The 27,383-nt window shown below is 32.5% G+C and overlaps 1 protein-coding gene and 1 pseudogene across 4 annotated transcripts; one reads left to right on the plus strand and one right to left on the minus strand.

Moving 5' to 3' along the window:
- The first annotated feature begins 277 nt into the window (after positions 1–277).
- LOC132060623 (putative germin-like protein 9-2) lies at positions 278–1,007 on the plus strand (annotated as a pseudogene).
- Positions 1,008–2,252: 1,245 nt separating this feature from the next.
- LOC132059229 (transcription factor SRM1) lies at positions 2,253–6,169 on the minus strand. 4 transcript variants are annotated; one of them, XR_009415522.1, is made up of 4 exons: positions 5,718–6,169; positions 3,286–4,269; positions 2,657–2,683; positions 2,253–2,552 (listed from the first exon to the last, which is right to left on the minus strand). XR_009415522.1 is itself a non-coding variant. In XM_059451778.1 (2 exons), the coding sequence occupies exons 1-2, from the start codon at positions 6,086–6,088 to the stop codon at positions 4,014–4,016; spliced, it is 627 nt and encodes a 208-aa protein (XP_059307761.1). In that variant the 5' UTR covers positions 6,089–6,169; the 3' UTR covers positions 2,253–4,013. The 4 variants fall into 4 exon arrangements, 1 of the variants encoding a protein (XP_059307761.1); XR_009415521.1 differs by having other exon boundaries at positions 2,253–2,683; XR_009415520.1 differs by having other exon boundaries at positions 2,657–4,269.
- Between the last annotated feature and the right edge of the window lie 21,214 nt (positions 6,170–27,383).

The raw sequence follows: 27,383 nt of genomic DNA on the forward strand, positions 1-27,383 counted from the left end.
AAAAATCCCCGTGTGCCATCATAGAAGCTTACTCGGGAAACACTGCTCAATTGAATGATTCTTTAGCTGTCAAAACTTGCATATTTAATTTAGTCCTGAGAAGAAAAGACAGAATTAGTCATAAAAATAATCTCAATCGGCCAAATGATATAAAATACGGCATGTGCTACCTGCTACTGGCTACACCACAATATAAATTGAACAAGTGAACCATCAAAAATTGTGTACTTAGAAAACATTTCTTGATCACTAAAATAAACTGATCCAAATATCAACCATGGCCTGGAATTTCACTAAAACTTCCCTCTTGCTCTTAATTTCAATTTTTACAATTGCCACATCAAGAACAACAATAGCAAGTGATCCCAACATCCTTTCAGATTTCATTGCCCCAGAAAATCAAACCTCTGTTGATGCCAATTACTTCACATACACCGCTATGCGCGGTATATTTCAAAAATCTATTGATACAGTTACTACAACAAAGGCTACAAAGCAGAATTTCCAGCTCTTAATGGTCAAGGAGTGTCACTAGCTGTACTTCAATTCCCTCCGGGTTCTGTAAACCCGCCCCCACCACTCTCGCGCAACTGGACTCTTTCTCTCCTTCTTGAAGGCGTTTTAGAGGTTGGTTTCGTCGATACAAGGATGTTTTGTATACCCAGAGACTAAAAGCAGGGGACATTTTCCTTTTCCCCAAAGGACTACAACACTATCAGTATAATTTTGATCATAAGAAAACAGCAGTTGGTGTAGCTGCTCTTGGTAGTGCAAGTCCTGGCACTGTTTCATTGCCATCCTCAATTTTCAGTAGTGGAATTAGTGAATTGGTACTTGCTAAGTCATTTAAGACTGATGTTAAGACAATTAAGAAGATCAAAGCAGCAACATCAACACCCTGATGTCAAGGCTTTCTCCAGATTATCGAGTGTGTCAGGGATTTAAATTTAATGCGTTCAATTTTTAAGATTCGTAGCATTGTTTTTATTTATTTATTTTATTTATTTATTTTTTTATTTTTTGGAAACATCCTCCTGTAACGAGATTTAGATTTAATATTTCTTCATATTTTATGTTGTTGTAGCATTGTTTTTCAAAAGTATATATATATATATATATATATATATATTGTCGAAGGTGGGATTCAAGATGAATCTGTGGGCAAAGACTACATCTTTCCCTGCAGATTGTACTGGCATGTTTTAATTAGCATTCAATGTATTAGTCTAGTATTGACTATGTTAGATCAAGAAAATTAGTTGGTTTTATGTTTTGTTCTGATTGTGTGAGTGTTTAGATTTAGTTGGGTAGAATTCTTTGGTGGTTTGTTATGAGAGAACTGTTTTTGGTTTTACAACAACGAAACCTGCTTTGGTTCCAAGGTGTTTCATGTGATACGTGGGGACGAAGTGGATAGTCACTACACTGAATTGGTTCGGTCTGTGCAAGTTAGCAGGCATCAAGTGTTGTGACACATCTCATCCCATGTTGTGGCGTAAATTTAACACTCTTTTCCTTCTGTTTTCCTTTGTATTGTCCCTTAGATATATTCAACATGATGAAGTTTACAGTATACATATATCAGCAAGTTGTTGACAAGGTCATATTTTGACTTCCTCAGCAAACAGATAAGAGGGGGGGAAAAAGAGAGACTTTTTGCAGTCTTGAAGGCATTTCTTAAAGATCTGATAAATGAGACTTAATAGTAGAACTCTGTACTAGAAAAAAGGAGAAGAAAACCAAACAAGTTCTTCTTCCCTAGCCCTTCCCAGGCTGAAAGGGTCTCTATTGAACCGTTCAATTAACTAAATAAGCATTGTCCTTTCCCTTTTTTCAAAGTCATAGGCTAGTAAATGTTCAACACCATATGAAAAGAAAACAAAAGGAGTCAAACAAATGGGAAAGATCCTGACTTTCCTTTTTGCTTTTAATTTTTTTAATAAATGAGAAATTCCTAAGGGTTAAGGGAACACAGTTCGAAATTCAATCGATGGGTCGGCCTCTCTATCCTTCTCCGCTTAAATACCATACTTTTGTTTGTGGAAAAGTCTAAACCCGTGACGCGCCTACCCATACATCACATGTTGCACTCTTATGGTTCAAACCTCTCATGGTTCCTTCTTCTTCTTTTTTAATAGATAAGCACTAGCTTTAAGAAGAAGAAAACTAATATTAGCATGCAAAACATCAGAATTTCTAGCTTTGAATTCAGTTGGCAATACCAAGATAAGTTATCAAATACACTGTCGATCTCAGGCAATAAACGGACAGATATATAACATGTTAAATCCACTAAGTCAAAACAATTTACATAGATGTGTCTCTAAAAGACCCTTTGTGCCAGTCAAAGTCTTTCCATTTCCTACCAGTGTTTCAGGTTTGACGAACCAATTTTAAAAGCAAAAAACATAACACTCATGCTTTCACTAGCATCAGCAGCAATTGCCACACTCCAAAATGTTATGGGTGGAGTTGTAGACATAACTTACTGACCATCTATTATCACTAAAATCTAGCATGAATCCGGATTAGTCGGACCCCAACATGGGTACCTGACACAAGTGGGAAACAAAAAAAGGAGTGAAAACAACCCATCTATGTGATTAAAGTTGCGGTAACTCTTGAGTAAAGCATAAAAATGCATTATAATGTTCACCTTGAAGAGGTCATTAGTTTGCGAACACTGGACAACATAGAGATCAAGGAAATGGTGTTAAACTATGGGACAGACAAAGATATAGAATATCAACTCAATTGTTAGGTAATGATATTTTATTGATCTACTGAAAGAGCAGTGCATGCTTGCTGCAAATAACAAAAGCATGCATATCGAAAGTACAGTTTCTGGTCCTGAAATTGATGAATTCAAATTGGTAATGAAATAATGGAACACTCTATTCATGTGCTCTCCATTTTTTATGATCCACATTTTTTGGTTGTTCATACTTCAATATTTTTTTTGCATGAGTACTCAGTACAGTGCTGCACAGTTGTCAAATAATAAACTCAAAGTTACTCCTCAAACCTACAAAGGCACTATCAACTTGATGAGAAATAAAAGACATCACCAACCACTACAATGGGCACTGGTTTGGTATACTGATGAGCAAAAGGGGATGTATTCTATATGTTCAAAACGTCAGCGTAGAACAGATATACTTGATTTAGTAACAATTACTGTATGTTTCATGAATAATACAAAACAATACTAATTTACACGAATCTACAAAGCAAATACAGAACTACCTATAGATAGTGCCAGTTAAATGGTGCAAGGTAACTCACTGTTCGTTCTGTGAGCGACGATGGCCTTTGGATCATCAAGTTCAAAGCTTGGTTGATAGCTTCCTCCAGAACAACAAGGCCACACCAAACACAAGTGGAAAAAAGTAAACTCAAATGTCAAAAGGAAAGTTTAGGAAAAAAAAAAAAAACATGAAACAACCAGCTGCATCTTTAAGAAAACAAATTTGGAGCACTAAATCAAGATTAGATCTCATTCGTAAAAAAATGAGGATGGCCAAGCAACAAATCTAGCAGCATACAGCACAAACTTTCTGCCAAAAGTCTCTATTCTGCCACCAAGAGAAAAATAACACCAGATGTTTCTGATAATTACTAAGTCATAAAATCACTGCATCTGGAACAATTTCCCCGCTTTGTGCAATATCCTAGCAGAAAAAGGATAAATAACATAATTGCACCTTTAAGACTCTTTATCACTGACCAAATCAAGATATAAGGCACAAACTTAACATCACTTGTTTGGAACCAAAATGCCAGTGGTTTCCCTTAACTATGTTTATTTACATGTAAACCTCCATGTGTTGTTAAAATATGCCATCCATTAAGTACACCCATTTAGCTCATAGCAGTAACTTAAACTATCGACTAAGCTTCTATTCACTAGGAAATCCCCTAAATCAACTATCAACTAGAAACAATAAACTTTACAAATTGGAACATCTACTCCAAATGACCATACTATTTACAGATATTCCTACTCTTCATGTCTACATGTGGAAGTTGAAATTCTGATACCCTCCTTGATTCTGAAGACTGTTTTGAGGAGGAACCATGTTCGTATCCACTGCGGTGGTAATGTCATGTATGCTCGACCTTTTCCGTTCTTTCTTCATTGACTGCTGTCTAAGGTAGTATTTTTGAGCATGACTGGCCACCTGTGTTGGAGTCCGCGTCACCACAACATTCCTTGAAATGCTTCTCCAGTCACCCTTCCCGTATTTGTCCAGCCCAATAAGGAATAACCTATCACAAAAAGATATGATTTTCCAAGTCAGCATTACATCCATACAATAGCGATCCTAAATTTACAGTCAGTTATCCTCTATAACAGCACTTGACTATAATAATCATGTTTTCGGTGGAACCGATCCTTCATGTTATGGTATATTATATGTTCTCTATAACAGCATTTCGTTATAGCAACCAAAAAATATCGGAACAAAGAACGTTGTTATAGAGAGGTTTGACTGTTTCCCATAAAGTCAACATATATCTCGAATAGTATAATCATATCTTTAGCTATTATATTAGTGATGTGTGACAAATGTCACCTAAACCATGAAGAAGAATTCAACAAAGTTTTCACAAGTGTCAGCAACTACATTAGCCGTACCACGGGATAGTCATAATCCGACTTGTAACTTTATTCAAAGAGGTTAGCAATAAACAATGAAAACTTTCCATGCTTATCATAAACACTCACTTAACCTACTCATTAGGATGCTAAATATCTCCATCTGTAAAAGGAAAAGTCCTCACCTGAAACTATATTCCCTGTTTTTTTTCCCGATGGCACTCAATTGGAAGCAGTTTACATACTACAGAATAAAATGCTAACGATACAAAATGGATCACAGAACAACAGTAACTCCACCTTAATTTCAAGCAAGTCGAATCGAAATCCTCAAATCCATTCCATTCCATTTGGACCAGTTCACAAAGATGGATAACACAACTCAACACGACAACTAAGTGGGCAGTTAGACATAAAAATGTGAAATTTGAAGGGGAAAAAAGTTGAAAAATGGTATTTGGAAACTGAAGCTGTGTTTGGACATGAGTACAGCTTGGAAAAATGTCGAACTTTCATGAGTGATTTGGACTGAAAAATGTAAAAACAGGTATTTGGAGTTTTTCGAATCCCGTAATTCAACCCCGGAAAATTATTACAATTCTATATCCAAACATGATTCCAGAATACAAATCCGGAACGAAAAAAAAAAGTGAAAATTATCCATGGCCAAACGAGCCCTAATACTACTAATACATGCAACTATTCAAATCTACCCATTTAAACACTTCTACAACACAGAACTCAAACAGATTCTCTAGAGAACATCATAAATTAGCACACAAACAAGGAACATACCTAATTGAACCTAAACCAAACAAAAATTTACCAACAAATAATTCCAAAAAAAATTACAATTGCAATCTCATAACCCCTCTGTCCCCATTTATATGATACACTTTCTCTTTTAGTCCGTCCCAAAAAGAATAGTACACTTTAAACTTCCCCTTTTACCCCTTTTACGCTTAACAAAATAATTTATCACCACATAAATATCTTTGACTTATTTTAAATCACAAGATTCAAAAGTCTTATGAATTGTGTCGGTCAAACTATATCACATGAATTGGGACGGAGGGAGAACAATTTTTCAAATCTCAGAAGGAAATAGAAAACAAACCTGTGTTCTTCTTCAGTCCAAGGGGTACCTTTTTTCCTCTCAACTTCATGTTTTTTATTGGAACCAAAAGAGATCTGACTGGATTTAGTATTATTATCAGATGATTCCCAATCAAAAGAATCATCAGGATAAGTAGGTGGTTCAACTCTACCAGAATCAATTTCAAAAACATCATGTACAAGTGCCTCATAATGAGCAATAACATCTTCAGCTGATTTACCAGGTACTTGATTAGCTATTTTATGCCAACGTTCAACATCGTTTTCACCGTACATAACTAGTGCTTGTTCGAATAATTTGTCTTCAAATCTTGTCCATGTTGAGTTTGAATTTATCATCCACCGATTGTTGTTGTTTGTCGCATACATCATCGTACTTTGTTCGGTTGTTTGTTTGTTTTTTTGGAATTAATGAAAGAGAGGGTTTATGGTGAGGAATTTAAGGAGGTATTTGGTATATAATGACCCGATCCATTGTGTACTATATATAGGGCAAAAAATGATCTCTTTTTTTTTTTTTTTTAAGTTTAATTAGGAATTTGGAATTTCAGAAGGGGTCCCTTGCACTTTTTCCCTATTTTGTGCTGGTGTTTAATTTTTGTCAATCAATGTAAATACTTCTTCTTCTTTTTTTTAATTATAAGTTTATTTTTTCGTATCATAACATTTCAGAAGTTATGTTTCAAGCCTTTTGAAGAACTTATGGCCCCATTAGACATGAATTTGATTTTAAAGGGCAAATACTAAAATTTATATTTTCATATCGTAATATTTCACAAGTTATGTTTCACGTCTTTTAAAAAATTTATGATCCCACTAGACATAAATTTGATTTTAACGGGCAAATATTAAAGATCAAACCATTTGAATTGCAAAAATGAAAGACTCATCTCATCTTTTTAAATTATGATTTCAAATCGCATGCCGAACCGCATACTTAGAGGTGTTGGTTGCGTTGGGTTGTTATTGGTGGGGCAATTAAGGGTTTAACTTTAGTGGTGGGGTAGGAGGCAAATGTGGGAAATTAAAGCTCATTGAGATTTGAGTGTGCAATTTTGTCACGTTTTTTACTATATTTAGGGTGGCTACAACCTACAAGTGGTTGTGACTTGTGATATCAAGTATTCTAGTCAAGGAATTAAAAAAATACTCTACGTTTTAATTTGTTTGTCTGATTTTACTTTGGGAGGTTAAGAAAGCAAAGAAAATTTTTGAATCTTGTGATTTTAAAGTTTAGTTATGCGTTAAGGCAAACTCTACCGCATATGGCAGACTTTTTGCAAAGTCTTGCCTTGCGATTTTTTTTTTTGACTGAGCAGGAGTTCGAACCCAGAACCTCGGGATATTTTCGGTCACCTTTTTAAGCTAAGGGAAAAAATTAAAGACCAGTAATTTGAGGGGCAAAATTAAAGACCAGTGCCTTTGAAGGCCAATCCGCGCAAAAAATTGGCAGACAAATGGGTGAGGATATCACCCTTCACACTAGCTACTTAGACTAATAAAATTAGTGTAAAGAAAGGATCATAGACCTAACTCAACCTCAAAAGCTAATTAGCTCATAAAGTGAGGATTGTCCAAATTCATATAAGGAGACCAATTACACATCCCATAACCGATATCAGACGTTCGGTTGAACATGAACTATGAAAGCGAAAAAGAAAGAGAAAAGCCCATTCATACCGAACGAGCACATCAAACAAAGGTGAGAAGTATAAATCCTTTTCTCATTAAAAAAAAAAAAAGCATCTAACTCTAGAAGTTATGGTTTTAGTTACCTTTGAACACAAATATGATTCCATTTTCAAAAGAAACCCCCTTCAAAGATTGAACGATATATCTATGATTTTTTAAAACAATAAGGTCTTTTGGCCACAATGACCCAAATGAGGTAAATTCATATAGTTATTTAGGATAAATTTAATAATTTATGCTTACTTAATGTCATTTCTATCTTTTTTTCTCAAAGTTTATCTTAATTTAAAATTGTACAATAGAGGTTATGGTGATTTTTATATAAGTGTGGCCAAATTTGAATCAAATTGGTGTGGCCATTTAGCAACTGTCTTTTTAAAAATAACTAGTAAAGAAAATGGTACGATCAATAAGAGGGAGTCGTGCGTTCTGCTTTCTTTCAAAAGAAACTGATACATGAGGTTTGTATTTACACTTCTTTTCTTTTGGCAAAAAAAATTTCAACTAGTCATCTAATTTCAAATTGATTGTATCGTACCAGAAGCCCTTAGACAAACAGTTGGAGATCCAATAATTGTCAGTTCTCTTAATCTGTTCTGTATTTCCACAAGTATTCAAGAAGCATCAGTAGTTCATTGACTTTATGCTTATTTAGAGGCCCATTCTACCAGGGGAAAAAAAGAATATTTGACTTGGAATATTAATAAAAGAATATGAGATTTGAAGTTTGAGATGAAGAGTTGTTTGTTTAGACTTTAGATGCTTGCTTGTACAGATTGAGAAGCATATCTAAACTCCCCAATAATTGAGCAACAATTTAAAAAAATAATTAGTGACAACGAAAACACACTTTCAAATGGATAGCTAAGTAGAAAACACATTTTCAAATGGATAGCTAAGTGTTGAACTAATAATGGCTTTGAAAGAAAGAAACACGACTATTATTGAGACGATTGACATTCTCTAATTCGATGGAAGTTTGGAGCACCCTTTCATTAAATTATTACCAAGAAGAAAAGGTTGCCAATTTCTATACTACACTAGGTTAGGAATTAATAAAAGGAAAGTCCTATTCTGAATTAGTGAGAATTTGTCAATTTCTATTGGGGGGTTTTAGTTTCCATTCGATGTCCGATATTCGCTTTAGCTTGGAGCTTGACTAAATAGAATCTGCTGTCGGGAAGTCCGCTTTGGAGATAAAACGTTCTCTATCAAAGATGACTTTATTCCCAAAATTTGAACAAAATTTTTATTTATCAATGAGGGTACTTACCATCACATCAGAATATTTTGGTAATTTGTCAAATCTATTGATGATTGGGGTATTTATGGTCCTAAGGATTACCTCTACACTTAATTTTTCTTTGTCAAAGTGATCTTTAAGAAAACTATTACTATTTTAGGCCAATTTAGGGGATCAGTAAGAAAAAGGAGAGAAGAGAGACAACAAGAAATGAATTCACATTTTATTATTTCAGAGACTCATACTGCTACCACTAGACTAAAAGTCATGATCATGAAGACAAATTCCCTTACCTAGTCAGGTTTTAATAAAGCCATTAGATTTTGGTTCATCTCGTGGTAAAGAAATAAACTTTGCATTTCATATGAACACATTAAAGACAATCTTGGACAATTAAAAACTAAGTAGAAGCTTAGACATGTTTGCTGTAAGGAGTAGTCTTCAATTGATATATTTCTATTATATATAAGTGTCCAAGAGGGGCTAGCACAACAATAAATGCTTATGCCAAAAGCTATATAAATTATACACTTTAGCCAACTAGATTTTTATCTCATATGGACATATGTTATAGTACTGAATATTTATTCTCTTTTCATGTATACATGTATGCACTTCAATTTTAATTTTCTGACTCATTTATTTCCTCCGTGCACTTTTACTTATTCATTTTTGACTTTTCATTTTCTTTTAGAATTAATAATTGAAGTACTCCTTCCGTCCCATATTACTCAGTCACATTATTAAACTACTTTTTTATCCCACGTGGACATATGTCATAGTACTGAATATTTATTCTCTTCTCATGTATACACGTATGCACTTCAATTTTAATTCTCAGACACATATTTATTTCCTCCGTGCACTTTTACTTGTTCACTTTTAACTTTTCACGTTCTTTAAGAATTAATAAATGAAGGACTACCTCCGTCCCATATTACTTAGCTACATTACTAAAAATATATGTCCAAATTACTTGTTCATTTACAAACCAAGATAAAATTAACTAAATATTTCTCATCTTACCCTCTCCGTCCCATATTACTTGACCACATTACTAAAATATATGTCCAAATTACTTGTTCATTTACAAACCAAGATAAAATTAATTAAATATTTCCCATCTTACCCTCTCCGACCCATATTACTTGGCCTCATTACTAAAAATATATGTCCAAATTACTTGTTCATTTACAAAACAAAGATAAAATTAATTAAATCCCTCTCATCTTACCCTTAGTAATAAATGTTCTTGAAAATAGTCAATTTTGATTAGATTGTATTTATTGGAGAGATATAGGGGTAAGATAGTAAAATATATCTTTTATTTATGATTTCTTAGGGGGCGTGCAAAAGGGAAAGTGACAAGTAATATGGGATGGAGGGAGTATATATTTTACCATAATATTCATATTTATTGGTGTAAGTTTCAATAGCCTTGGAAAATGATTTGAAAATGAGTAATTAATGTGAAGGGTAAAATTAATAATAAGAACAAAAATTTCTTTCTCTTGATATGTTAGCGTGGACAAGTAAAAATGAATGGAGGGAGTGACTTTTTTTCCCGTTTTCCTTCTTTGTCAATACTTTAAACGTGAAGAGAGGACGAGTAATAGCAATGTAAATTTGTACCAAAAGTTATATAAATTGTACACTTTAACTAACTACTTTTTTATCAGACTTGGACATATGTTATAGTACTGAGTATTTACTCTTTTCTCATGTATACACGTATGCACTTCAATTTTAATTCTCCTACACATATTTATTCCCTCCGTGCACTTTTACTTGTCCACTTTTGACTTTTCGCGTTCTTTAAGAATTAGTAAATGAAATATATATTTCCTCATAATATCCATATTTATTGGTGTATAGTCTCAATAGCCTTAGAAAATGATCTGAAAATGAGTAAGTAATGTGAAGGGTAAAATAATAAGAAGAAAAATTTCTTTCTCTTGATATGTTAACGTGGATAAGTAAAAGTGAAGGGAGAGAGTGACTTTTATCCCTGTTTTCCTTCTTTGTCAATACTTTACTTATTTTACTCTCCTTTGCATTCTCTGATTATTGTTTCTTTACATTTATAAAATGTATTACTTTATATTTTCATTTCGGAATTAAAATTTGGTGACTTACGATATAACATTTATCTTTCTAATTTTGATTTCTTTGTAACAATTCTTTTTATCGATAATTGTTAATATAAAATTAAAATATATTTTTTAATTAATTTAATAAAAATATTTTATTAGTTTTGCTTTTAAAAATCTAATATATACAACAAGGATTTTTATGTTTGGATCTAAACAGTTAGTTAATTGAGATAAATATCAACCTATCTGTATACATATAAGATATTAAAGAATTTAAAAGAAAAAATCTAGAATCAAAATATTAATTTTCCCTCATATTCTTATTAATTTTCTTTTTCACATCGATGAACAACTTTCATTGTCATGCGAATAAGAAAAAAGTCCGACTCTTTCCATCTCAAAGACTTAATACCATCATATGTTTTTTAATTTTTAAACTCCATTTTTAATTATAACTAAAGTGATGGTACATAAAATACATTTGTATATGTTGCTATATTTAATAACAATTAGAATGTTTTTAAAAGCCATTTTCAAATTAAAATCTTAAAGATTGACTAATTAAAGTGAATAAATATGTTCGGTCCGTACATCGCACGGACATATATTGATAGTATACTTTTAATATATGTTGACCTAGACTCATTAACTATTGTTGTTCCGCTGGTTGCAGACTTTTATTGGTTGATTATGACAGCTGTAGTTGTTGCAACAGGACAAAGTGAGAAGAAAAAAAAAAACCTGGGAATACTTGCCCTGTCAAGTGTTTGATGTGACAAAATCTAATAATGATGCATCATATTTTGGTTGATGCAACTCTATATATAATTGGTGCGTCTAATAGATCTTTGGGGCTTATTTTTTTAGAGGAAAGATGAAGTGGGTATAGTTTGGTTGGTCGAATAAAAATTATAATATCAGAATAAATTATGAGGTTATTGTATTTGACATTTGATATTTAATTTCGAAATTAATAATTTTAGTTTCTTCGTACAAGGTCGAGGGGAAAAAAATTGTATCTGGTACAAATAAATCGGAACGAGTAGACAAGGTAGTGGATACAACGGAATATGAAGAGTCATACATGAATTATGATTGTACTGGCATTTGGCTTAAATTTAATGATTGATTGACCGTGCTTATATTTATTACTAATAATTTTGGTCAGTTCGACAAAATTTTCACCACCTAATTACTGCCTCGATTTTAAAAGGCTTTTTTGGGACTTGTCCGGCGGAGGGCACTTGTAAACGCACCGAAACTTACATGTGGGGCTTAATTTTGTAAGCTTTACATCTCAAGTGTCCGATTATGTGCACTAAACACGCCTAACACTAAATGCTCGGGGCTCGCCAAAATCATATGTCAATTTTCCTAATTAGCATCAGTTATTCTCAAATTCTTTAACAAATGAATAATAAAAGCTCAATTCATCTAAAGCAATACGAAGACTCAGAATAACTCATATAACAAGTCATAATATTGCATAATTGCTAATTGAGAACATCGTGAGCATGAATATCATTTGAACATCCTTTTGAAAATAGGTAGAGAACTTATATTTATATCTTCACTTTCTATTGGTCTTCATGTCTTAGTCTATGTCAATCAAAATTATTAAACTTTTACCATTTTGATATTTGAAACCAATTTTGTATTTATGCATGAAAGAGTAATTTTTTAAATATTGTAGTTTGATAATATTTTTTAAAAAGTTGTGATTTTTCAATAGTTTGAAAGTTATGACGGTATAGTTAATTTGTATCTCTTGATAACTTTGACACTATTACATTGTTTATACTTGTAAAATATGCTAGACATTATGTTTTTTTATGAGTTTCTACATTTTCTTGTGTTATCATGCTATTTTATTAAAGTAAAAAATTTAAGATTCATGGGACTTACTCCTCACATCTCGAGACTTATGTCTCGTTCTGTACTTAGTAAAACGTTTCGTTTTACGCCCGCCAAAACAATGATTACTGCTAACCATTAACCATGACCAATTGGAAACAACAATATCATGACTGCTACTAGGAATAAGAATCTCTCAATAAATTTTACACATGAAGAATTATTAGTCTTTTTTGTGACTCAAATAATATATGAAGTTGACTTCTTCCTGAACTAGCGCAAAAAAGGATGAACATTCGAACAAATCCATTCAAATCTCTCCATTGATACTCTGACTGTTTGCAAACCTGATACGATAAAAAAATTATTCATATTTAGTGTTTACAACAAATCAATAAATATAAGATAAGAATTTTTCGTGTATTCATTTCTTACTTAACTATAATAAAATAATATGTACTCTCATCTAAATTTTATATTACTGTGCTTAAATTACTTTAATATAATAATGTAATCATCGAATGCAGATAAATATTTACCAATCTGATCTAAAACCTTGGCTAAATTATGTGATAAAAGTGGACTAAACATAAGCTAGATTCGTAAGCGAAAGTTGTCAATTGGCGGAACTTCTATTTTATTCTTTTTCTCCTCATAGATATGGTAGATCTACATTAGTAGATTTTATGAGGTATCAAATATTGCCTTTATCCCAAATCTAGTACTTCTCCTCTTTTTATTGGTTCGTAAAATTCTGGTGTTTAATTCTTTTTCCAAAAATGGAAAGGTTGAACCTACATTGGTTTCCACGTGTCCTAGACCTACCTTTTACAAAAAAAGTAACATCTTGTTATTTTTGCTATTTTAACATCTTAGTTATTTCCTTTACTTTTAGTTGACATATTTTTCAATTAAAAATGAAATGAACGTACTTGTATATACTAAGTTCAATTAAAAGAAAGGAATTAAACCACACCGACATTGTCATCAAATCACATTAATTTATTATAGAAATAAAAAATAATTAATTATTTGATAGAAATGTATATAAAAGTCGTATTATAATACACTTATTGAATTGATAAAAACATTGAATCCTTTTCAAAAGTCGTTTGATGAATACTTATTTATGACCAATTGGCTTGGCTTTTTGTAAAGCAAATGGATAAAACTTTATTATTTTCATAGGATTCTCCAGAATTAACAATGCCTAAGTCGGCAGGAGAAAAATAAAAGTGAAACTTTTGCCACCAAACTCTTATCCATTTTACATGCGATATATGAGAATTTGTGGAACCCTTTTTCTATTGGAGCCCACATAGACGATGTCCTATCCAAATATATAGTATGTCATTAAGCTTTAACCTTGGAAACCATCATGAACCACTACCAATTGTATATCTTAATTTAATCAAAGGTTTTAAGTTTGAGTATTGAGAATAAAATTATATTTATAAAAAATATTTATTTTTCAAACTAAAAGTTTTCATGTGAATCCAATTTATCCAACCCCGATGTGATTATGAAAATATCAGTAATATATTCTGGCTTTTTCCTATTAACCTTGGAAAACGCAATTGAGAATCACCAAAATATTCTACTACAGCTTTCTTCCCCCCTTGTTTCGGACCTTGGATTTGACAAATACTGTAGTCAGAGTTGTCTATTTTTATATATATAAAATAATAAAAATATAATATAACCAGTGAGGCAATAATAGATGAGCTTTTAAGTCATACGAAGTGTAAAATATATTCTATAGTTAAATTATCTATAGGGTAATTACGAAGTAGGTAATTTAATTTTATGATAATATTAATTAATAGCTTACTAAAAAAATAAGAATTGACCTGTTATCGCGGTTCAGACCATATGTTTTTGGTAATTCAGGTCAAACTATATGTTTTTGGTAATTCAGTTCAACCTATATGTTTTTGGTAATTCAGTTCAAACTCTATTAACTGTACAAAACTCTTTAGGTTCTCTGTTTATATCTTAGTTAATTTGTTTTGGTTTCTTTCAGCTTTTAGCTTGGCCTTCTTGCTTGAACATATTTGTAAAGCTCGTGGTGATTGGAAAATAATCTTACCAAAAAAAAAAAAAAAAAAAGAAAAAAATTGTAAAAAAAAAAAAAAAAAGGTCGGCCAAGCCTCGATAGTCCTTTCTAGCTATTATAACATGCAAGACTTCATCTTAAAAGTGTATAATTATGGTATAGTCTTACAAGGCAAAATGTAAAAGGAATCATGCTTATAGCGTGGTCAAAGATTCCTAACCCAAAACAATTTAGATTACACCTTATAATTATTATAAATTCCTAATATGAGTAAAATATTTTTAACTTTTTATGTGTTTATTGTGGTTTTAATTTATTGCTGTGTTTCTCCTCGATGGAAAACACTATCAACTGGCACCGTTCCCTAAAGCACATGCATTTGATGAGAATTGTTATTTTATTTTCGAAAGAACATTTGGTCGTATTATTTATATCTTGACCAATATTAATCAATCTAAGATGAGTTGAGATAGGCTATAGGATTATCCATTTACCTTATCATGATATCATTCATTCATCATACTTAGATTTATTTTAGATTGATTGTTAACCTCATGATTCTCCTCTTATTCCAATTACTTGATTGGTAGTAATAATTTTGAGAATATCACGTAGGTAAAGCATTTTTTGTACCATATTCTCTCATTGATTTGCTCGTTTATGTATTTTTCATATCATACATTCTATTTGATGGTCTTTCAAAAGACCATCATTCACCCTAGGTGACTACGTACGTCACTACAAGAAGTATAGGTACGATTAATTAAGTATCTTACAATCAAAGGTTATAGCGGGATAATAAATACCCTTTCATTTTTAATTAGAGGTTTCGGGTTGATGGAATTTAAAAAAACAAACGACAAATCGAAAACAATAAACTATAAAAAAAATGCATTTATTTTTTATATTTATAAGCTAAGCTTTAATGAATGTGTTCAAGTGACCATCAGTCACTCTACGTAATTATGTCACTACAAGAAGTATAGCTATGATTAAGCGCTTTGTTCTCCAAATTGAAATTTTTCTATGCAAATTTAAATTAATTGGACCGTAAAGTAAGCACTAGTCACCGAATAACAGAAAAAAAAAAAAAAAAGGACTTTAACTCCCTTCTTACCGATAAAAGAAAAAAAACAGAAACAAAAAGTAACGAGTAAGTGTAGATTTAAAAATTAAAACAATGCACTGGATTTGGATATCTATGAAACGAACCTCAACCATTGTGGATAGCGACTTTATTATATTTAACAAGCACAATGTGCACAAAGCAATACTATTTATGATGATATCACTGATATCACTCATATCTTTAGTCACTTCCATTTTAAGACTAAAATTTCAATAACTCCAAATGATCTCAAACAAAGGGCTGTATGTAAACCACGTGTTTGGGAAGCAAAAAGGACTTATTTTGAAAGTTTTTTTGTCTTATACTAACAAACTTTCAAATAATTTAAAAAGACATAAACTTCTAACATTGCCAAACTGTTTTGGACTTTTTTTTTTTTTTTTTTTAACTTTACCGACTCAACTAAAATATCTTTGTTAGAGTTAAATTATGTACAAAATTATTTTTAAAGACTTTTAAACTCAGTTTGAATTTTCCAATCTATTGAAATTTCAAAAAAAGTGACTTTTTTGTTAGATTAGTCGGTGATTCGACTTGTTGAAATTTGAAAATGCAAGTTATAGTAAAAACCTGAAAAAACATTTGAAGTTTACATTCAAATAAACATTTTTTCACTAAGAAAATCGAATAATCAATCTCAACGGCTCCATCTTCAATATGCAATATGATATATGTATTGGACTATAACCAACTGAATTCGAGATTTGGCATTTGAGCCCTATTGAATATGGAGTCGGATTCATTAAGGAGTGTACCATGTGGAATTATCCACATAAATATGGATTTAGTCGGGCCACGATATAGATTTCGGAAAGACAAAAAAAATATTGTAGTATATTGATATTGTACAACAATTATTTCAAAGTACTCCTATTATACTCAATTGTATTCAAGTTAGTACTATTACTTCCTCTGTCTCAATTTATATGATACATTTTCATTTATAGTTTATCTCAAAAAGAATGATATATTTATATAATTAGAAATAATTTAACTAAAACTTTTTCTTTTATCCTGAAATGATTTACAACCACATAAATATTTATCACTTATTTTAAATTACAAATTTTAAAAATCTTCCTTCTTTTTAAACTCCATACTTAATTAACTCTCTATCACATAAATTGAGACGGCGGAAATACTACTCATAAAATTTTGTCCCCATTGAGTTTGAAGATGTTGACTAGGTACCATGAATGCCGTGTGATGTCGGCAACCGCCTGTGAAATTTGTCGTGTTCAACACGTGACACCAACATCTGTCACCTTGTGTCATTTTAAAATAGCCGCCTCAACCAATCTCTTTCTTTCCCTCCTTTTCGCTGGAAAAATTCTATGGTCTTTTTTTTTTTTTAAATGTTTACGTGGATGCGCTAGTAGGTTGACACGTGTAAGACAATGGCTTAAGCAGCCTCAAACAAGAGATTTGGATAAGAAGATTTTGCCACGTCATTTGTTTTTTGAATTGTGGTTTGTGGTGGTGGTTGTTTCAGGTGGTGAAAAGGAACATGGTTAATCCGTGTGGACCATATAATTATGCCATCTTTAATTGGAAACTTGGAATAATAATATTTAAATATTTAACGTGGATAAGGATTTGACTGAGTACATATAGTTACGAGGGTAGTACGAATTGAGAATTATGGAGTTATTTATAAATGATGATTTATATTAAAGTTAAAGAGTGTCACGTAAGAAAAGACTCTAAGTCCAGTAAGTTGGGGAGACTATGATGTACTCCCTCTGTTCACTTTTACTTGTCTAATATTTTAAAAATAGATTTTTATTTTTTACTTATCACTTTTAGAATATCAAGATAAAATAATTTATTTTTTTCTGTTTTACCCATAGTATTAATTACTCAATTCAAATCATTTTTGAAATCTAATAAGGATATGCCCCAATTAATATGGGTACATTGATAAATTATGCACTTCATTTATTATTTCTTAAACAGCGTAAAAAGTCCAAAATAGACAAGTAAAAGTGAACGAAAAAAATATTTTATATTTTTAAAGTATTACTTATTTGATTTTTTTATGAATTTATACTAAATATGCTGTTGTATTTAGTGTTTTTATAGCGCACGACAAATATGATGCTTGATCCCTGGAAGTCCATAGAGAATTCTATAACCTTGTAAGATTTACTGGTAATTTAGTGCCACACCCCATTTTGAGGCCCCGTTTTCTGAAATAGTCATATCACGAAGTTTTAAGTTCTGCAGATTAAACTCCATGACAGTGTGTGACATTGTCTGTTTCTCAATTATATGGGCTGACAAATGGCTATTTGTGAAGGGATCTTTACACAAATAGTCAATCATATTGATTATTTACTTTTTCTAATTGATATGCATAGATTTATCAGTTATTTTTGGTTGAAAGTAGTTGAACGGTCTAAGAAAAAAGGATAATTTGCGGAGATTGAAAATTGCAATTCGCAGGGATTTTAGGTTCCACTAATTGCTTAATGAGGCTGAAATCCTCGCAAATTACAACTTTCAACCTCCGCAAATTATTCTGTTTTTTCGTAGTGCGGTGTTTAAAATTAATCATTCTTGTAAAAAATGTAGTCATGTATTTACTCCAGAAAATCACATTCAATGACTTTAAAAATGAGTGGACTTAACCTTTTGACACTTACTTATCTGATGGACAAATTTTCAAAATTAAAACTCAAAACTTGTTAAACTTGAAATTTTAGACGAGGAAGACATGATCAAAAGTTCATGGATCACTCTCCTACAAAGTCACTCTTATATATCACCGTATTTCCTCTCTAATTGGTGGGCCTTTAAACATGTTGGATGTTCCTCTCAAATCAATCACAAAACATATATTTTTTTTTATCAGATTGTCCTTCATTTGGGTGGTCTTTAATTTTGTCCTTTAAATTGGTGATCTTTAAGTTTTGTCCCTCAAATTAGTGGTCTTTAATTTTTAGCCTCTGTTTTTGCAAATTTTTTCTTAAGGCAGAATTTTACAAATCTGGCCATGTAATTCTGCTTTGGGCCTTAAGGCAGAATTTGAATAGGCAGAATTCTGCTTTTCACAAAATTCTATCTTAAGGCAAAAGGCAAAAATTAAAGACCACCAATTTAAGGGGCTAAAATTAAAGAGCACCCAGCGAAGCACAATCCTGCAAATTGCCCCAAAACATTAAAGGCACATGAAAAGTTGAAATTGTTAGATGCACTTTGGGCCCAATCCAGTCCACACATATGGATGAGGTTCATTTGCACGATTTCCTTCAAAGGCGCTGGTCTTTAATTTTTGGCCCTCAAATTGGTAATCATTGATTTTTGTACTTCGCAAAAAAAAAATTTATTTCGGGTTCGAATCCCCCTCAATTAAAAATTAAAAAAAATTAAAAATCACAAGAAAGAGTTTGAATTCACAAGACAGAGTTTTAAATCTCTACCTTAACTCATGCAAAACTCTGTATGCAAAATTCTGCCTCGCGAATTCAATCCTCTACCTTCCGAAATTCCTTTTTTTTTTTTTTTTTTTTTTTTTTATGAGCTGAGGTTCAAACCCAAGAACGTCGGGTATTAGATGAAGGACAAAAGTTAAAGACCACCAATTTGAGAGACAAAAGTTAAAGACCACCAATTTGAGAGACAAAAGTTAAAGACTACCAATTTGAGGGACAAAAATTAAAGACTAGTGCCTTTGAAGGCCAATCCACACACACAAAAAAAAAAAAAAAAAATGAATGGGTAAATGTGCCACAAAGTCCAATCCTTGAAGCATCTGCTAACATGGATAACTGGTAACCCTGAAACATTTAAAATTGTATAGAATTACATTATCATGCCTTGAAATATTAATCATTTTGAATATTTTCATTTAAAATCTGTTGTCATTTTGCTATTTTCTATAGTTTTAACTATTCAATGTTAGGTTTTAATTTTGAGAATGTGACAAAATTAGGATGAATTGTATCTATTTTGATTTATAAATTGAGGGTGCAAAATCTTTGGGGCGGCCAGAAAAGTGGAAATGATGCGTGGTGTCTCTAAAAGTGTCTGGTCTTAAATTTTTATCTCCTCTAAACAAGATCATTAAAACATGACCTTATCTTAAAAAATTCATCGGGAAGAACTTTTGTTATTCGTCGGACATAAGTTCTAACTTTTGCTTATAAGATAAGACTTGTGGTCAAATAAGCAGTTCATTGTCTTGAAATTTCTTGAGCTCCTACCTTATAGGCAAGAGCTAGAAGTTTTGCTAGATAGGCAACAAAAACTTTTTTTTTTTAATTGGGCAACAAAAACTTTGCTCCGTTGCTCATCGGCCATAAGTTCTTAACTCTTGCCTATAAGGCTGAACATGTGGTCAATTGAACAGTATCATTATACTAATTTATGTCCATGACTTATGCCCGATGGGCAACAAAAGTTTTGCCTTGTGAATTTTATAAAACAGAGGCCATTTTTTGAAAAATTTGTTAAGTGGGGCAAAAAAATCAACTCCACCCCTTATGGAGGACATGGGTTAGCAGATAGCTAATATTGGCCAGCCCAAAATCCTGAGTAAGGCCAGGAGTTAATTGGACAACATTTGTTTTTGGTGAAACTTACATAAATAGCTACCTTTTAGTAGCTTATAACAAGAAATAGCTATAAAATTGTTATTTACTAAGCGTAGCTGATTTTTTGGTTGAATCGCGTGTATTTCATTTTTTTGAAATATCTTTGAAATACACGGAACGTCCGACACCTATTTGAGTAAAATTAGGCCGTATTTATGGAAAAGATTTTTTTTTTTTTAAATTCAGGGATTCAGTTTAAATCTGCCCATTAATCACGCGTAATGAATGTTGTTCCATAACAGTACGTATCTCTCTCCACTTTTATCACAATCAAAACTTTTTGAATTCAAAAAAATACTCAAGATCTAAAAAGATCCAACTACAGAAGTATCTCTTTGAGCTCTATTTTCTACATTCGAATTCTTCAAAATCAAGTTGAAATACACTCAATAAGATACGAACGAGTGTATATATGAAATTTTAGTGAAGATCAGATTTGTATTTCATATTCTACAAAAGGTATGTTTCAAATTTTCAATGATTTGCGTGATTTTTTTTTTATTCAATTTTCTGTGATTGGAACGATGAATTTTTTTTTCCAATGCAGTCAATGTTCTTCTAGTTTTGTTGAATTATCAAAACGAAACATGTCAAGCATAACAACAAAGTGATCGACACTCGGTTTTGGAATGAACGAAATTGCTTTGTTGATTACAAACTAGACGCGATTGTCTTCAAAGATTATTGTTCATACGGTGAATTGGTTGAAACTATAGCAATTCGGTTAGGTGTTGATATTAGCAGGAAAACGATATCAATAAAATATGTTGTTGAAGGAGACAACATGCCAATTGAAATACACAACAATATGGGAGTAAGGGTTTATGTTGAGCTTAAGAGAGAAAACAGGGGATTTGAAGCATATCCGTTGTGCGTTAGCATAACTGATAATGATCTTGAGAATTTTGTGTCCGGCGAATCTGCAGTTGGAGACGATATGTTTCAACTTGAATTTAATGATTATATGCATGCTATGGACGTAGTTGATTCAAATGATTTGGATGCGTCGGATTGTGCTAAGGTACGTTGTTTTATTTCAAAACAACGATGACTTGATAATTTCAAACAAGGAACACAAGGATGTTTTTGTTGATCAAATCTACAAAGATAAGGACACTCAAGAATGTTATGGCGAATTATGCAATTCGGAAAAGATTCAATTTCAGGACGGAGAGGTCGAATGCCGTAAGGTATGTTAGTCACCTAAAAATATGAAATACATTGAAATACACTATGAAATATTTATGAAATATATTGAAATATACTAAGAAATACATTGATATATAGTGACGTAGACTGTTGTATTGCCATTACATTTCAGTTGGATTTAATTAAATATAGTGAAATACGAACTGTTTGAATTATTCAATTCCATTATCTAACCATTTCAGTATATATAGACAAGGTATTTATGATGTTGTATGTGTTTGAAACTTCAATCAATTGTTCTTTTATTGTATTGGTTTATGTAGTTACACTGCGGTATCTTTGTTCAACTGATTGTCGTTGGAAATTCAGAGCTTCAAGTATTGCGAACTCTGAAATGTTCAGAGTGAGATCTTTTCATGACGAACATACGTGTCCATTGAAGGACAAAGTGTATTCCCAAAGGCAAGCAACAAGTTGGCTGATTGGTGCGTCGATTGTTAAGCCAAAAATAGCAAATCACAAGAGGAAATATACACCGGTGATATAGTAGACGACGTAAAAAATGAGTATGGCGTTGATGTTTCTTATATGACGGCTGGAGGGCTAGAGAAAAGGCAATGAATGAATTAAGAGGGAACCAACAGAATCATACAAGAAGTTACCGGATATGTCTACATATTGGATAAAATATACCCTGGATCACATGTGATAATGCAAAAATCACAACAAAACGAGTTCTTGTATTTGTTTATAGCACTTAAAGCGTTCATAAAAGGCTTCGAGTGTTGTAGACCAATAGTTGTAGTAGATGGTTCCCACCTTAAAACTACATATAACGGTACTTTTGTATCGGCCCGGCACGTTGGATGGTGCGGTAGATGCCAAAATGTTTAAATACATTTTTTTATGCTTTTGGTATATTTCGTTGTATTTCATTCTATTTCTAATGTATTTCAAATATGCTTTATGTTATATTTCACTTAATAATACACAAAAACATGTATGTGCGGGTAATATTCTACCATTGGCATATGGTGTGATAGATTCAGAGAATGATAAGTCTTGGACCTGGTTCTTTGAGCAGTTCAAACAAGCTTATGGGAATAGGGATAACATGTGTGTTGTATCAGATAGACATGAGAGCATCATTAAAGCGGTGAGTAGAGTGTATCCAACTGTGCCACATTTGGCGTGCATATGGCATTTATGGAAAAATGTGACCACGAAATACAAGTCGAATGGTGAAGTATTGAGTCCTGTATTCTATGCACTTGCAAAAGCATACACACAGTCTGAGTTTGATAAGCTGATGGAGAAGATTGAGAAGGTTGATTTTCGGGTAAAAGAGTACTTGGAGGATGCTGGAAGGGAAAAGTGGGCACGACTGTATTCAACCGTTAACAGAGGATGGACAATGACGTCAAATATAGCCGAATGTATTAATGGAAAATTGGTAGCAGCAAGAGAGTTGCCTATTTTCGATTTTCTTGAAGAAGTGAGGAAGATGTTTGGGAGATGGAATTGCACTAATAGGAGGAACGGTACATACACATTCACAACACTTGGGAAAGCATTCCAGCAGTTATTATCAATAAACGAATGTAAATCTCTACGTATGACGGTATGTTACTGTTTATTTTGTTGAAGTCTGCCTACATATATTTCAGCATATTATAGAAGGTACTTAAGTAATTACTTTGGATTGTATATTTCCATGTATTTCATATTAAGTAATTAAATTTGGATTGTATATTTCGATGTATTTCATATTACTTATCCTGTTAATATTCAATGTATTACGGTCTAACACATTTCGTCTTGAGTAGGTTGAACCATCAATCGAATATGTGTATACCGTAAATGATGAGGCAAGGCGATTCATAATTGATCTTAAAAGAAAACATGCGATTGTCGGATGTTCCAAATGGACGAGATACCATGTCCACATGCATGGGCTGTATTGAAGAGTAAAAGTCTTATGCCTGATGAATATTGTTCAGACCTATTCAAACCAAAGACAGTGATTAAGACGTATGATGTGCCTGTGGATCCTCTGCCTGACGAGAGTGAGTGGAATATTCCCAAACACATAAGCGATGAAGTTGTTTTGCCACCAAGATACAAAAGACCCCCAGGAAGGCCAAAGAAAAAGCGAGATAAACCATTAATGGAGACGATGATTGGTAAACGTAGGAATACTTGTAGTACTTGTGGACGTCTTGGTCACAATAGACGTTCTTGTTCCAATGAGCCACGTAAGAAGTAGATGTTTAGATTGTAATTGTTTTTTTTTTTTAAAAATACCTTATCCCCAAAAATATTAAATAAAGAAATTTTTGGTTCATCGTTGTATTCTGTAATTTTTGTCCTTCATTTTCATAAATAATATAATATTGCATACAATTCGGTGTTAACGGACATTGAAATGGAAAATAAGTGAAATGTTGAAGAAATATTAAGTTGCATTAGGACTGCAATAACCAGGGAAGCGGTTGGAATACAACCTCGATATTTTGTATTTCACTATATTTCAGTGTATTCCCTTTTGCATTTTCACTATATTTTTTTTAAAAAAAATTTCACTATATTTCTGTGTATATCTCTGTATTTCAGTGTTCAAAATGTAAGGGTATTCCAGTTCACCTGGAATAATTTGTCGAATTGAAGAGTGGGTATATAACATTGGAATATATTGAAAATGCACTAGAGGCTTTTCATTAAACGATAAATAAAAATATGGGAGACTTAAACAAAAAAAAAAAAGTTAAGTCATTGATGAAAAAACATTGCCATTTGTCAATTCTTTACAAAACAACGGAACAAAATATAAAAAAATGGTCGGAAAACGATCTTGAAAAACGATTCAACATTACAACCTAGTGGACTAATTAGCAACTACTTTGCGTCGACCGCGTTGTAATCTATGGCGAGCCTAACGGTCTTTGCGGCAGTTCATTGTCACTGAAGGCATTCAAATCAGCCTTTTGCAATCCGTATTCCCATAGTAATGCCCCGTATCTATTACGTAGTGTTTCTGCATCAATTTCAGATGGAACGCCTCATCCAAACAAACGTATTCAAAGAAAATGCGGCAACATACACACCACAATCCCCGAAAAATAAAAAATAAAAATGATTATTGGTTGAGAATTTGGAAAAAAAGAAATGAAACTCGATGTTGAAAGACATACATGCTTTGCCCGCAGGCTTGTTCATTGTTGTATTCTGAAATTTTTGTCCTTCATTTTCATAATAATAATGCATACAATTCAGTGTTAACGAACATTAAAATGAAAAATATATGAAATGTTTAAGAAATATTAAGTTGCATTAAGAATGGAATAAACAGAAGCAGGTGCTGGAATACAACCCTGTTTTTGTATTTCACTATATTTCGGTATATTTCAGTGTTCAAAGTGTAAGAGTATTCCAGTTCACCTGGAATAATTTGTCGAATTGAAGAGTGGTTATATAACATTGGAATATATTGAAAATACACCAGAGGCTGTTTTCATTAAACGATAAATAATATGGGTGCCTTAAACAAAAAATAGTAGTGAAAGAAATTAGTTAAGTCATTGATGAAAAAACACTGCCATTTGTCAATTCTTTACAAAACAACACAACAAAATCTACATTAAATCGATTTTGTCAGCAAAATTGTCAGCAAAAAAAGTCTTGTGAAAATCGATTCAACATTAAAACCTAGTGGACTAATTAACAACTACGCGTGTCGACCGCGTTGTAATCTATGGCGAGCCCTAATCGGTCTTGGCGGCAGTTCATTGTCACCGAACGCATTCAAATCAGCCTTTTGCCATCCGTATTCCCATAGTAATGCCCCGTATCTATTACGTAGTGTTTAAATCAATTTCGGATGGAATGCCTCGTCCGAACAAAAGTATTCGGCAAATGCGGCAACACACACCACAATCCCCGAAAAAAATAAAAAATAAAAATGATTATTGGTTGAGAATTTAAAAAAAAAAAAATGGAACTCGATGTTGAAAGACATACATGTACGCAGAGGCTTGTTGTGGCACGTCGTTCACATACATGACTTGAAAGTCATCAGTCTGTTGTTTGCCCTTGTATGATGGGTGGTTAATCCAATCGATGCCTTTTTTTTTCTCATAAAATCCAGACAAATGTAGATGATGTGGCAATAGGGTAGCTATCTTGTGTATTTCTCTTCTAACAACAGCATCATGACCAGAAGCTCGGTATGAGTTGTAGATGTACAGACGCCTGCACGTAAAAGAAAATTACATCAGCTCGGTTAACAGGTTGGTAAATTAAATTTCATACGGACCTTGTAGGATAGAAATACGAGGAACATACAGGGAGATATGCAGATTTAATGAATTTTTTTTTTTTAGTAAGTAGGAATACTGTCGGTGAATGGCACTATAATCAAGATCCAGTGATTTTCCTCTTTGATGTTGACAGGGATGAGAACACAATCAACTGTATGCCATGGCACATTAGCCAGCATCCTATGCCCGTTAATGTACTCACATATTTCGTTCTCCGAACTGGCAACACTACTGGTCCCCTCCGGATTAGCATATGCACGATGAATTTCATCAATTTTGGAGAAGAACATACAGTCAACTGTTGTGAATTTGAATCTGTTACCCTTTTCGTACTTGCCTTTCTTCCGCAAGTAGTAAAAGATAACATCAATATGCTGTAAAAAAAATGAAATTAGTCTAATGGATACTGGTAAAAAAAATGAAATAAGCTTCTGCAGAAAAATATGCAGTCAAGATGCAGGAAATATAGAGAAATATACAGAAAGAATATCGAGAAATATAGGAAATATAGAGAAATATAGAGAGATATGGTAAAAGAGGAAATGGGAAATATAGCACCTCATCATTCCAAGACTGGCCATTCATCGATAAAAGATAGAACCGATTTTTGTCATCGACATGTAACACACCAAAATTGAAGCCAAACTTGATGTCATCGGGATCCAAAGCTTGCTTATTCTTTTTTATTGACTTTCCTTACCCTTTTCTAAATAACAACAATCGGTTATTTTCATTTTGAACGATTTTACTTTGATGAAAGAATGAATATATAAATTAAAAAGGTTAATATGTTCAAACATACTTTTTATCATGCCTTAAGTAGATCACGTTCAAGCCAATTCGGTATTGTTGAATAGCGAAGTATTTCGCGGCCATTAATTGGATCTTGACAAATGGATGCTTAACTTTTCAAATATGGAAGGTGTGGGGTTTTGAATAGAAGTACTGCTTAATTGGTCGTAGTAAGGTGGCTTAAGTATTTACTAGGTTTGACTATCCTAGTTGGAATAACATCACGTTGAGCAATTACAACTTCCGCATTAATCAACGACTCTTGTATTCCTTTATCGGCAGACATTATTTGGCATAACAAATCCTTTGTGACCCGTTTGATGAAACACGGATAATCCCGACGAACTATTTGGCTTAGTAACATTTCGTCGAGATCAACCATTGCGACTTAGTAATGTTCTCATCGAACACGTGTGGAGTCTCTAAATTGAATGATCGGTGATGTCCCCAAGGTTGTATTCCCGCACCTACGGTACACGAATTTCTAGAGGCAACTCGGTAAGAGCATCTTTGCGACCATTCCCTAAAAAAAAAAATTTAATAAATGTTAAGTATAGCAAGATCTTGAAAAGATCTATAAGATTGAATGTAAAATTTACCTCATGTTGAGTTGAAAGTTCCTTCGTTCGTCCGATTAATCTCTTGAATGAAGCTTTACGTGTATACGCTCTTAAATTTTTATTTGATCATATACAATTTCCGGAACTTCCTATGTAACTTTGGTCCAACACCCTTTTGAATAAGAAAA

Source organism: Lycium ferocissimum, chromosome 6 (genome assembly GCF_029784015.1).
Source record: "Lycium ferocissimum isolate CSIRO_LF1 chromosome 6, AGI_CSIRO_Lferr_CH_V1, whole genome shotgun sequence".
Lineage (NCBI taxonomy): Eukaryota > Viridiplantae > Streptophyta > Magnoliopsida > Solanales > Solanaceae > Lycium > Lycium ferocissimum.